The sequence below is a fragment of the Lissotriton helveticus genome, chromosome 3_1 (genome assembly GCF_964261635.1).
Source record: "Lissotriton helveticus chromosome 3_1, aLisHel1.1, whole genome shotgun sequence".
NCBI classification, from domain to species: Eukaryota; Metazoa; Chordata; class Amphibia; order Caudata; family Salamandridae; genus Lissotriton; species Lissotriton helveticus.
Genome location: NC_136061.1, coordinates 1,529,902,860 through 1,529,916,144, shown reverse-complemented (window position 1 = coordinate 1,529,916,144; position 13,285 = coordinate 1,529,902,860). Strand labels below are relative to the sequence as shown.

Below are 13,285 nucleotides of genomic sequence, written 5' to 3'. Positions count from 1 at the left end.
CCAGGAGAGCCTCCTATCATTCCTTGCTGTCTGGTTCCTCCTCCTCTTGCCTCTTTTTTCTCTCTTATAACAAGACAGGGGTGACCTGGGCTGTTTGTGTTCATTCATTCGCATCTCTCTTTTTCTACGGTTCATACCCTTTTGATCGGTATCGTCACTTGTTTTTGTTTTGCCTGAAGGTGAGAAGGGCCCGTTCAATCTGACCGTGACCAGTGGAGGTCCAGCGGAGGCAGCTGGGGTCTTCGCCGGATCCAGGCTTCTTGAGCTTAATGGGACCAGCGTGAGCCATCTAACCAAGACCCAACTCAACAAAAAGGTACCAGCTAAGGGAAAGGCCAAGAGTACCTGCAGGCTGTTAGAGAACATCCCACTAGTAGCTGTGGTAGTTTGGTGCAGGTGCAATAAACAGATACCAGTTCCTGTGGGTGATAAAAGTAAGCATCAGTAGAGATGCCTTTGTTGAGTGGGAAATCAAAGTAATATCTGACTAGCCGGGACCTCTTTAAAGGGTTGGAAGCGCAGAAAATCCTGAATTGGTCCCACACACCTTAAACACATTTTGCTTTCTTGGCCCCTCTCCCAGCTCAAGCAGGCTGGCCCTGCCGTGGCACTTCTGGTAATGGAGCCTAACTCAGAGGAGTTCTATCGCCGAAGAGGGTTAAAGGTCACAGCAGCCATGGCGGATCCTGCCACCATACCTTATAAGGCCCGGAAGCTGCATATGGTGAAGGGACCAAATGGCTATGGATTCCTCCTACGCCAAGAGAAGCATTTCAACAAGGCAGATGGTACAGGGGAATGGAAGGGAAATGAAATAACGTGCAATGAGATAGAGAACCTATTGAATGATTGGGTAGGCTGTAGGACGTGTAGTTTATGATAGGGTAGTCAACGGAATGTGGGAATTACAAATGTGTGGGCAGTGGGATGGCTGATGAATGAGTGTAGCACATGGGTGACGGATGGTTGGTTGGGCAATGGGCTTGATGTGTGAGTGATGAATGGACCAAGAAGTCTGCTTCAATAGTTTGCAGCCAGTAGGGATGGGGAGACATTTATTGTGGTGGGGCTGAAGTCACTACACTACTGCAACCACCCTATTGGGAAATTTCCAGATATGGCTGAGGTCTCGCAAATGCCAGTAGAGTGGTTAAGGAGTCAGTGACATACCAATACTACTCTATAGGTCTGGACGTTTGGTAAACACTATATTCTCAAAACGAAGGTCTCAATGACAATATGTTACTTACACACATGCCAGTAAATGCTACATGCATGTTGAACGGACTTCTATGGAACTCAACACTTGCCCCAGAAAATATTGATATCAAAGTTTGTGTCCGTCAGAAATGTTGGAGTGGGACAAAACTTGGTTGAAATTGACTTCAGCTAATGTGTGGATGAGTTGAGGTCTACGCAGGCGAATGTAGGCTGAAGATGAAGGGTTGGGTGACTAGTTGCAACCATCACACCTTTTTCTGTCCATTCCATAGGCCAGTTCCTGAGGGAAGTGGATGTGGGCCTCCCAGCAGAGAAGGCTGGTATGCGAGATGGAGACCGCCTCCTGGCCGTCAATGGGAAGGCGGTGGAAGGACTGACGCATGAAGATGTGGTGGGACTCATCTGTGTTAGTGGTACCCAGGTCACGATGCTGGTTATTGACCATGTGGGGGACCAGTTTTACAACATGGTGAGTCTTGTTCTTGAGCCACCGTGAAGCGAGTAGATTCCTGCTGCATGGTTGCATTCACCTGACAGGAGAAGGTTGAGTAGCAGGACTACTCCCATGGTCGAGAGACATTTTCAGCGAATGGTCCACCTTGCTGTGTAGTATTAGGTAATTTTGTGGTGAGACAGTTGAGTGACGTGGTGATTCTCATTTTCGAGCAATTTGATGTTCATTCTTGCAGTATGGTTCACATGATGGTTGAATGTTTGAAAGCAATATATTCATGGCAAGGCTCATGGGTGAGCTTAGAAATGACGATTCCAGCTGTAATCCCTGGTACCTGCATATGTTGTAAGGATTTGCTAGTCTCACTGGAGTATGCAGAAGATAATTCTTGTTATATGAGTTTCCTTCTACCTAAATGTTTGAAAGGACTTTATGACCTGTTTAGTTTTATTGTCGAGTAAGTGGTGACTGCTCCAGCTTTTTTTGTCCTTCTCCTTGTAGTTGGGTATGAGGTTTCATCTTAAAGGAGTATGTGGACTATCCTTTCTGCTGTTTACTTTCTCTCCACTGTTAATGTGGGAAAAGATTGTATTGCAGAGCAGCATGCCAAGTATCACAGTTGAACGTAGATGCAGTCATTTTTGCCACTGTATGGTCCTTAATATGGTTAGATGTGGAAGACAGTTGGTGTGGCGTACCTGAATAGATTGAGTTGCTGCAATCAATCCCGCTGTATACCTGTGCTTGTTTTAGGATGGCTCAAAAGGTTTGTATGATATGGCAAGCTTCAACAATCAGCATAAGGACTAATCTTCTTGTGTGGCTTTCCTTCGGATGGGATGTTTGAGAGGAATATGACGCAAAGCAAGTTGGATTGTTGTGCATGGGGGTAATCATTCATGCTGTATGGTCTCTATCCTTGCTGACGGGTGTCGTATAGGATTGTATTGCATGCTAAATCTTAGACACTTAATCGAAAACTGTGGTTCTTGTTCACACAGCTTGGACTGTCTCCCTTACTCTTCTATGATGAGGAAAGTCTGGAGCCTGCTGACCTCCATCCCACCTTTGACCTTCCAGATACAGCAAAAGGCAGTAGTGACCAGCATCTTGGTGAGATGATCCAACCAAGGCCTCGGCTCTGCCATCTCTACAAAGAGCCATCTGGGTATGGATTCCAACTTGGGAACATTACTGACGAGGATGAGATCTTTGTCGCGCAGGTGAGTTACTCCGAGATTTCACTTAGGAACCAGCCACATCTTACTCCCCAACCTTGAAGCTCCAACAGTAAGCATTGATAAAAAAGTGGAAAGCCAAACAATCTCAGCCTAGCAACCATGATCTATCAGGGTTGACAATCCCATGGTCTTAGCCAACAATCTCTTTCTTGATATTTCCTATCACTGTTGACAGATACATTGGTTTATTCAATCATCTCTGGTCTATTGCCCCTTGATTGCACACCAAAAAAACATATACATCACCAAACTAGTGCATGTGCCCGTTTTCTATAACCACAAGAAACCCACTGTGCCTAGACTGAGCGGTCGCGACTGTGTCCCTCCAAAAAGAAAACTAAGACCTGATCACATTCAACAACCCCAAACCAAGACTAAGCACTGGTCCCAACAATCAGTTATAAATCCCCAGGCTCAGTGCCAAAAGGCTGTACTCCTGAGAAGTCCCACAGACCTCATACATGCCTATAATGTCAGACATGGTGCCCTATGACTGTGTGCACTCTTAAAGTTCACCCCTTGACCAGCACCATCAGAGGGCCCAAGTTCGAAGAATGTGTCCCATCATTGTGTGGGAGAAAGTAGCTTTCAAGGAAATTCCTTATGCCATTTTAAGTATGCACCTCAGCAACCAGACAAGCTTTAAGTGCTTTAGAGAGAGAAGCACGCACAAACACACAATAAACATTTGGAACACAGACCACCAACATTGAGATGCCATACCTAAGACTCTAACCATTGGCACTGTACTTTGCTTCCTTCCAGGTGGTTCTCGAAGGTCCGGCTCACCGGGCGGGGCTGCGGGAGGGCGACCTGTTGATCAAAGTAAATGGCACCAACGTAGAGAAGCTGTGCTATCAGGAGGTGATCCGGTGGTTAAAGGAGGATGACACAGGGCAGCTGACACTATTGGTGGTCGACAGGGAGGGGTATCGGTGCTGCCGTGACCGGGGTCTGACTATTTGCCCAGCTATGGCAAAGGATGTTGGGCAGAAGACTACAGACCATACCCAAGTGAGTGAGGGTAGTGACTCTCTGTTTATGGTATGCTATTTTTTCTAACATTTTCATAGTGTGGAGCTGTATTAACGTAGAACTTAAAATGCTCGCCCAGCTACAGCAGGAATGTATGATTGATTAGAAAAGTGCATTGGCTAATATACGAAGTGAAGGCAGCCGTACTTGGGGTGCATTTGGTATTGACATGTGGACTGGCTGTGACCTTTTTATCTGGTTATGCTTATTAGCTTCACTTGTGTAAAGTTCAGCTGTTATGTGTATACCCAGAATCTTGCACTGGCATCCTGTGTGTATGTCAAGCACATGTGCATATGTAGCGCGCGTAGAATGTCTGTAGTGATAGACTGCATTTGCAAGCAAGCCTAGGTTATAAGGTAAGTGGGATCCAATATGGATGCAGCTGGTCCGGCACAGCATAAGATGGAAGGTGAGGGTTCTTCTCCAAGACAGTTAAAGTATACTGTTTATATTCCTGTGGCTGGAGAGACAAAATCCATACACTGAAGTAAAAAGATCGAGACATGGAAAGCTTAGAAATTCCATGATCCTTTTTGTTGGCAAGGAGCTGCTGATTACCCTTCTTGTACAATGCCTTTGGTGGATGGCAGGGATGAGGGGTGGGACTGCAGTTTCTATTGCGTGAGGTGAGGACGTTTCTAGGTCAGGCCTCTCCTTTTGAATGTCCATAATTAGTCCTTCAGTTGGGCTGTTGACTGCCAGGTGCAGAAGCATCACACCTCCTTGTGCCTGTGTTGTGGTTGCTCCAGGTTGGAGACTGCTCCAGTTCTACCTACTGTGAGAGGAACCACTCTACACAAAGGCTGTGCGTGGAGAGCCACCGGAGGAGGGCACTTGAAAGAAGAGCCTCCCAAACCGGTTCTGCAATTTGAGACCAAGGTTCTACATCCTCATGCAGAGGTTGATCATAAAAGGGGGTCCCCAAACAAACCCACTTTGTTCCAGTTTCAAGTCCTTCATGACCAGGGAAGGGAGTTCTCTGCAGAGTACTTGAAGGACTTTATGTGCAACCAGGGCTGGTGTCTGCTTGACAGTCAGACTCCCACAGGTGAGAGGGGACATCTCTTGTAGTCTGCAGTGTTTGCTGGAGGCGCTGTGGTTCAGCCTGAAGCATCTAGAAGCATGCCGTTTTGCCAAGTGAGGGAAGAAGTCTACTTGCCATTGATGGAGGGACGGTCCAGGAGGAGAGAGGCCATGTCCCTGGGGACTGAGAGACATCAATAGAGAGCTGGCTGTTTGAGAGTGAGCTGGGAGTGACCCGCATGTTAGAGGGTCTTCTAGATTTCTTACCACCAGTTCCTGTAGACAATCACTACAAGTTGTACCTTTAACTTAGCTGTGGGCTGCAGCATCTGTGACCACTGTAGGCCCAATGAGGGTTGCATTTATATTTGACCCAGTTGGGGGATGCAACTACTGTGAACATCATAGATCGGATGAGGATGCATCTACCTTTGGGCAGGCCAGGGGCTGCAACTGCCATTATCATCATAGACGTGAGTGGGGCTGTGACTGCCTTTGGCCCAGTTGGGGGCTGCGTATGCAACGATTTGCGCACCCCTCAGTTTTGACTGTTGTGTTGATAGCGTTGACACTACATTCAACTCTGAGAGGGGCGCAAATTGTGGACTGTGTGTACCATGATGCAAAGGAGCAAACTTTTCTAGGATATGATGTACTATCCGGCCACACTCTTTTTCCTGCCCAAACTGATTTTCATGATCTCCTCTACCATTTATTACACGTTCCTAATGTCCCTTTTTGTAAAAAAAAAAGTATTCCGACCCATTGATTACACTTCATCTGGCCAGAGCCGTAGAGTATGGCCCAAGCCAGAGAGTACGGCCTGGTTGCGGAGACTACGGCACGGGTGCAGAGATTCCAGCCCAAAGATTTATTTATTTTTTATTTTTTTATTTTTTTATTTTTATTTTAAAAGTTTTATATAGCGCGAACAAGATCTTTGCAGATAACAGTGCGCTTTACACAGGTATAAATGAGTGGTAGGGTGGGTACACGAGGGAGCATAGTTAGGAAGGTAAGGTAAGGTAAGGTAGGTCAATGCAGTAGTACAAATAAGAGGGAGAAGAAGAATCAGTTAGGTCAATAATACAAGTAAAACACATGTGCAAAGGGATCAAACAAATAATATAGCTCAACGCAAAGTCTTAAAAGATCAAGAGTAGTAGTTCAAGTGTATTTAGCCATGAGGATAGCTTTAACTTCTTTCTTAAAAAGAAGAGTGGGTGAGATGAGCCTGGTTTCAGGAGGGAGTGAGTTCCAGATCCTAGGCGCCATTCCTGAGAAGGAGCGTTTGTAAGTTTTTTCCTTCCGGAATCTTCGAGGCTTCAGCAGAAGATTGTTTGTACTTCTGGTGGTTCTGGACCCGCCGGAAATTGTCAACTTTTGAGTGAGGTAGCCGGGTGATTTCAAGTGTATAGCCTTGTGCGTCATGCAGGCGATTTTCATGTGTATTTTGGCTTCAAAAGGCAGCCAGTTCAGGGATTTAAAGTCCGGGGAGATATGTGAGTGTTTTTTAGATCCAGTGATGAGTCTCGCTGCCGCGTTTAGCGAAGCTCTTAGGGGTGCAGTTGTAGTTAGGGGGAGACCGCAGAGGGCGATGCTGCCGTAGTCTATGCGAGGGATGACTAGTGCTTGTACTGCAGTTCGGAAGTCCTCGGCTGGGAGGAAGGGTTTAAGTTTCCTCAAGGTATTTATTTGGAAGTTAGCTCCCTTAGTTGCCTTGCTGATATGCTGCTGCATGTTGAGATTTGCGTCAAGTGTTATGCCTAAAGATTTTGCTGAATCCACGATGGTCGGTTGGACATTGAGTGCAGTTAGGTGCTTAAGCCAGGTTTGAGTGGTAGAGATTTTCGCGGGAGGTGAGATCAGAAGGAACTCAGTTTTTATAGCATTGAGTTTGAGGTGGTTATCGGCCAGCCAGGATTGGGTGCTTCTGATCGTTGAGTTCAGACGCATAATGTCTTTGGGGGATTGTAGTTTGAGATATAGTTGAGTGTCATCGGCGTACATGTGAAAATGTACATTGGATTCTTGTAGCAAGGTGGTGAGAGGTTCCATAACTAGGTTGAACAAGGTAGGGGATCTCAGGAAGCAAATGTCAAACAACTCAACCAACTTGGTTAGAGGGCCCAGAAGCCGCAGTCTGCTCAGTGGCCCCTGGAACAGGGTCTGACAGTTACTTCTTTGGAAGCTACTAGGAGTGCTATGTTTGAAGAGTAGTGTTGGATGCGGGCAGATCATCTCCCCTCTTCTATTTATCGATAAGGATTAAGCAGTAACAGGTTGCTAAAGGATTTATAGTACTCACAAGACGAATCTTAATAAGCAGGGGGTTCAAAATTTCACAATTGTCTCTTCGATCTTTGGGACTTTTAGATGAACCTTTTGAAAGGATTCTCATTGTATTTTCAAAGACCACAGATGAATAGACTTCAAAAATGAATTATCTCAAATGAGGAATGATATCTTTTATCATTCTTGTGCCCTGAAGAAGTCCACACGTACGTGGATGAAACATGTTGGCTGGTTTTTTTGATACACATTGATGATGCAACAATAAAGAGAAGAATTTCAACTACTTCCTGAACATTGTGGATATACTTGGAGTTAGAATTAGGACTGTAGAAGTAGTGCACCTCTGTTTGCTTTGTTTACCTGTTTTTACCTAACTTAGACTGGCACTCGTTGGGCAGTGTGTGCCTACAGTGAGTGCACACATTGTCATATTCAAATTGTTTGACTCAATAATTTTGGTTTTGGTCGAGATCAGTTGTGTGTGCGGCATCAGTTTGGTCCACTGCCTGTTGCTGTTGTCTTACAGGTTCTGGCAGTTACTTCTTTGTAATGCTGGTTCTTTATAAAATCTTCATTATACTCACAAACATTGATAGAGGGGAGAAAATTGAAAAAAAGAAAGAAAAGGAAAAAAGAAAAACAATAAGTTCCAACGCCTAAAAATGTAAATTTGTGTTTTGGCCCCAAGAAGCTGTTAGTGTGTTAGGAAGGGCATTGGATACAGGATGAAAGCAACAGAGAGGCAAGAAGAAAGAGATATGGAAGCAGTCACATAGGATAGAAAAAATAGAAGAGAAGGAGCAAAATGAGGGCATAGTTTGGGAATTCCAGAAAGGTGAGTTCTAATGGTGGGGAAAGGATTTGAAAAAACTCTGCACTGCCAAAAATAACAAAAATGACAAATTAAAACGAAATACTAACTTCAAATATTTCAATTTACCAGTAGGGATTATGCAGATTTAAGCAAATACATTAGAATATTCCAAAATAGATTCCTGAGCCATCAAAAATGGGGGTAAAGCATGTCAGTCTCTAAGTCACCTGAGAGGAGTGTGCCATTTAAGGATTCAAGGCGTACGGGATTCACCAATCACCCCCTGCAGAGAATGTATCATTATGGGATAAGGGGCCCGAATGTACCTGGACTATAGTCAAAAATTGAAATCTAGCCAATGCGTAAGATGTAAACAGCATGCACAAAAACACTTGAAGGAGCCAACCCCACTAAATCAATAAGGGGCAACTAAACCTCCAAAAGACGGTTCAGCATTAGACAGTGTTCGAGCGTGTTATCTATCGACAAGTTATGGTCATTACCCATGCGGACATCAGAGTGCACATGAACCAAAGTGAAGATCGTACCATCCACAGGAAGACATGTGAGCAAGGGTGCCAGTATTGGTCGACTGGAAGTGGAGGAGTTGAATGCATCTTTGGGTAGCCTAGGACAGAACAGGGAAACAGGATTGAAGTTTCAAGAGTACTATTGTGAAAGACTCATGCCTATTCGGGGGCATCTCTAGGATTCAGCAGTAGGAACCATAAGGAATTAAGGTTGCTATCATAATGCAGTAGCATTAATGCGATGGGGCATGGGGGGGTTCAGTGCTGTTCTTGGCAAATAGTGGTTGTGTTGTCCAAAATGTTTTGCATGGCATTGACATGTTGGTGACCATTGCCTTGATTTACGGGGTATATTGTACTCTAAGTCATATATGGCCATTAACAAAACGTTAATATCTTGTACCCTTTGTGCAGGGACGTGAGGAGTAGCAGGAGAAGACATGGCCAGCTGGGACACAAACTCCGTAAACTGGTGGCGCTGCAACTCCAGAGTACATGATACCATCGACCAGCCAAATCAGTCTCAAAATATGATTTAATACCAAGGGATCATGCACTCACTTGAACTTTAAACTCCTGGCTTCCATCACTATAGCATTTCCTGGACAAAGGGGCCAACAAGAAAACCCACAAATCCACAATCCAAGGATTCTCTGAGAGGGGAAGAGATTCTTTCTGGTGTTCCTCGATAACCGGTAAAGTGGTTTGGAGGAGTCTGGTGTACAGTTATGATGCTGGCAGGTAGTGGCGGCTCAAGGATCCCCTGTTGTAGGGTGGGTCAGATTGGTCTTTCAAAGGTGCCATTTTCTGGAAAATCTCCAAGAAGAAGTGGTCTTGAAATATACTGGAGTGAAGTCGACTTCACAGTTGGTTTAGAGGAACTCATCGGAGTCAGGAATTTTCCAGACACCTACAGCGCACACTGCCGGACCTTCCAATGTGGTTCTTCTTGTGACAAAAAGTGGAGTGGAAATACTTAGGCCTTCTGAAAACACAGGTTTGGTGATGCCCGTGGACAAGAGATGTGGCCTGTAAATGTACTGCTGGTGTCTCTATTGTGCTAAAGTAACTGAGAATCTATCGTAGCTGTGAAATAACTTCAGCCTGGGTGGGTCATTGACATTACTCGGCCCCACCAGTGTCCAAATGCACTGTAGGACAATCTTCCTGTTTCCAACATCCAATCATAGTGCAGGACAGGCCTTCATATACATTTCTAGCGATGGGGACCCCTTTGACCTTCCACCCTTTTTCTTAAAGTGTCTTGAAATTCAGCCATTACATCACCCGGACACAATACTATTTCACCCACCTGTGGTGAGCCCTGCCATTCCCATATGTAGACATATCTGAAATGGTATCTTGAAGTTATTGAACTTGCTACTTATCCAAGAGTGTTTTGCTTAGTTGTTTTGTGTAGAGCTGGGGCTAGCGGGCCTAGTGCTTTCCTCTGGGGAGGGTGGCGGCTTCACACAGAGTGGATTCCTACACCATTCTCTAAGCTTTGCTTTGGTCTGATGGGAAGATACTCTTGCTTCTTTCTTTGGTCTTGAGCTGCAATTCCTTCTTGTTCTGCATTGGCGGGGTTTAACTTAATTTGTTTCTGAGGGAGGTGGGGAATGTTTCTGCCTCTTTAAAGAGACTTTGCAGCTCCTCTGATGTCATCTGGCCGCCTGGGGTCAATTGTACTCTCTTGCCATGTTTATGGTTCTCAGTGTCCTCGTGACCCATTTTGGTGACGTTCCAAAGTCTAAACCAATCATGTTTGAAGCCCCTCCCAACTCTTTCTCAGAAGCAGCTTATGGAAGGGAAAGGCCTGGACCACTGATCTGTTGATAAACCTGACTTTTGCAACTCTCAGAACCTTTTACCTCTGCATCACACCTTTTCAACCACAGCTGCACACCTACAATGGACTTTCCTTACAGACATTAGCAAACCCACCTACTTTCAGCCGCGACCCATGCTGGTAAAAGTGGTGGGGCCAGGTTTGGGGTGGGGGGAAGAGTATTTAACAGACGATCAAGAGGGAAATTCAAATAAATAATTACTTTTCCCTCATTGTCGTCTGGTAAAATCCCTCCCACCCGGCCTACCGCCCCACCGCTCTTACCTGCATGGGCCGCGGCTGCCTATTTCTGGGGGACAATGTGACTGTATTTGTATATCATGGTTTCCACCCACATCTCTGTATTTTTCTATTTCTGTGTCTCCATTTAATGGGGTTTCAAAGATTGGCTGGCGGAGAAAAGGTGAGTTTGTGTTTGAGAGTCCCACAACTGACCTGCAGATTTCTCCTGGGGTTTACTAATGCACTGGGTTCAGTGTGAGTAACTGAACTTATTACTGTTTAACAGGTTCATCCAGGATCACTGGTAAATACACACCTGGAGCCCAGGCAAAGCGTGTAATTGATGGCTTGCAACACAATCCACCTTTTACCACATAAGCTGTTGATTTGAGTGAAAAATGGATTTCATGCTCGATTCGATTAATCCTCACACAAAGCAGCATTACATACTAAATAAAATCAACACAAACACTCCAAATGTATTAATAAATTGACGTTAACCAAATTTCTTGGCCACTATTTCGACTGTTGCTTTCTATGATACAACAGAAGGATACAGAGGACGGATTGGTGTCACTACAACGCGGTTTTTTACAACGCATTCCGTTACATCGGAATTTTTACAACGCAGGATCCATTACATCGGATGCCATTACAACGCATGGCATTACATAGCAGATGCTATTACAACGCATGGCATTACATCGTAAGTACAGGTAAGTATATCTTTTTAAAAAAAATGTAATTAAGTTAATTTAATTAATTTAATTTAATTAATTTAATTAAAATACATTTTAAAATAGTAATTAATTTAATTTAATAAATTTAAATCTATTTATTTAATTTAATTTTAATAAAAAATGTAATTAATTTTAATTAATTAATATAATGAAATTAATTTAATTTAAATATTTTTAAAAATTAAAATAAATTAATTAAAATAATTTATTTAATGTAATTAATTTAATTAAAAAATGTAATTAATATAATATAATTAATTTAATTTAATAAATATATTTTAATTAATTTATAAATGGTAAATATAATTTAATTAGCCCTAAGCACAAACCCAACCCTGAACCCTAAAACACCCCTGTACCCCAAAACCCAAACCCAACCCTAAAACCTAAAAACACCCATGTACCCCAAAACCCAAACCCTACCCTGAAACCTAAAAACACCCCTGTACCCCAAAACCCAAACCCTACCCTGAAACCTAAAAACACCCCTGTACACCAAAACCCAAACCCTACCCTGAAACCTAAAAACACCCCTGTACCCCAAAACCCAAACCCTACCCTGAAACCTAAAAACACCCATGTACCCCAAAACCCAAACCCTACCCTGAAACCTAAAAACACCCCTGTACCCCAAAACCCAAACCCTACCCTGAAACCTAAAAACACCCCTGTACACCTGTACTTACTTTAAAAATTACTTTAATTAATATAATAAATAATAAATTAATAATATTAAAAAACATAAATAAATATATTTAATTATAATTAATATTAATAAAATTAAAAAACAATTAAATACTTACCTATACTTACGATGTAATACCATGCGTTGTAATAGCATCTGCTATGTAATGCCATGCGTTGTAATGGCATCCGATGTAATGGATCCTGCGTTGTAATAGTTCCGTTGTAAAAGACTCTCGTTGTAAAAGTTGCGATGTAACAGTGCAATACCACAGAGGACACGTGGATCAGGTATAGAGTATATTAATGTACCATTTAAAAAAACATTTCCATGACAACCTTAATGGGTGATATAGAGATTAACTAAATGAAAATACACGGTACAACACAACTGGCAATTTACAAACTGCTAAAACTTTGAATAAATATTAAAGCAGGTAAAAGAATAGAATTTTTGATGGTGACAATGATAACACCAAATAAATGACCCATTCTGCACCATAGAAATAGAACCACATTCTTGAACTCTTTCATAGGAATATATATACTTCTCATTGTGTAGAGGCATAAAATGTGTCAGGAAATGATTTACAAAATGGCCTGTGTAAGTTGGCATGACTTACTCCTGACTCAGAACAAAATGTACTTGTGTCTTTGATGTGACTTACTCTTGGCTCAGGCGTATGTGTGTGGTGGCTCCAAAGGAAAATATCTAAATTCTAATATGTTAATTATTAAGGAGGTTTGAGGGGATAAGTAGTAATGTGGTTTTAATACTGACCTGCCTAAATATTGTTGCCATGCTATCGACTTCTGACAAATTATCAAACTAATGGGCATATTAACAAGGAGTGAATGACACTAGAACGTCACTTTTTCCGTCGTTCTGGTGGCGTTAAGTCCTTCACTTTATTTACGAGGTGGCGTTAAGCCACTTAGCCTGGCTTAACGCTGTCTTGTAAATAATGTGCCTATTCACGCAGCACTTAGCGTGAAAGGAGGTGCAATGGGTGTTGCAGTGGGCATTCCGCCGTAACACCCACCACTTTTTTACGCTGCCCCATATTTAAAAGGTACGGGGCAGTGCAAAAATATCATCAGGCAATACGAGGAGAAATGTTTAATTTCTCCTCGAATTTTGCTCTTTCCATGTGTGCTGCAGCACACATAGAAA

The 13,285-nt window shown here is 43.2% G+C and overlaps 1 protein-coding gene across 4 annotated transcripts in view; it reads left to right on the top strand.

The window, feature by feature from the left end:
• NHERF4 (NHERF family PDZ scaffold protein 4) overlaps positions 1-11,192 on the top strand; it is a 51,855-nt gene extending 40,663 nt beyond the window's left edge. For 2 of the 4 annotated variants that reach the window (XR_013608814.1, XR_013608813.1), the window contains exons 6-12: positions 180-316; positions 584-788; positions 1,494-1,690; positions 2,677-2,898; positions 3,682-3,930; positions 9,031-10,323; positions 10,388-11,192. Coding sequence is in view for 2 of the 4 variants with exons in the window: in XM_078682184.1 (XP_078538310.1) it covers positions 180-316; positions 584-788; positions 1,494-1,690; positions 2,677-2,898; positions 3,682-3,930; positions 9,031-9,045 (1,025 nt within the window). In the remaining 2 variants the exon portion in view is untranslated. Of the gene's footprint in view, positions 1-179; positions 317-583; positions 789-1,493; positions 1,691-2,676; positions 2,899-3,681; positions 3,931-9,030 lie in introns of all 4 variants that reach the window. The other 2 variants (XM_078682184.1, XM_078682182.1) reach the window with 1 other exon arrangement.
• The last annotated feature ends 2,093 nt before the right edge of the window (positions 11,193-13,285 follow it).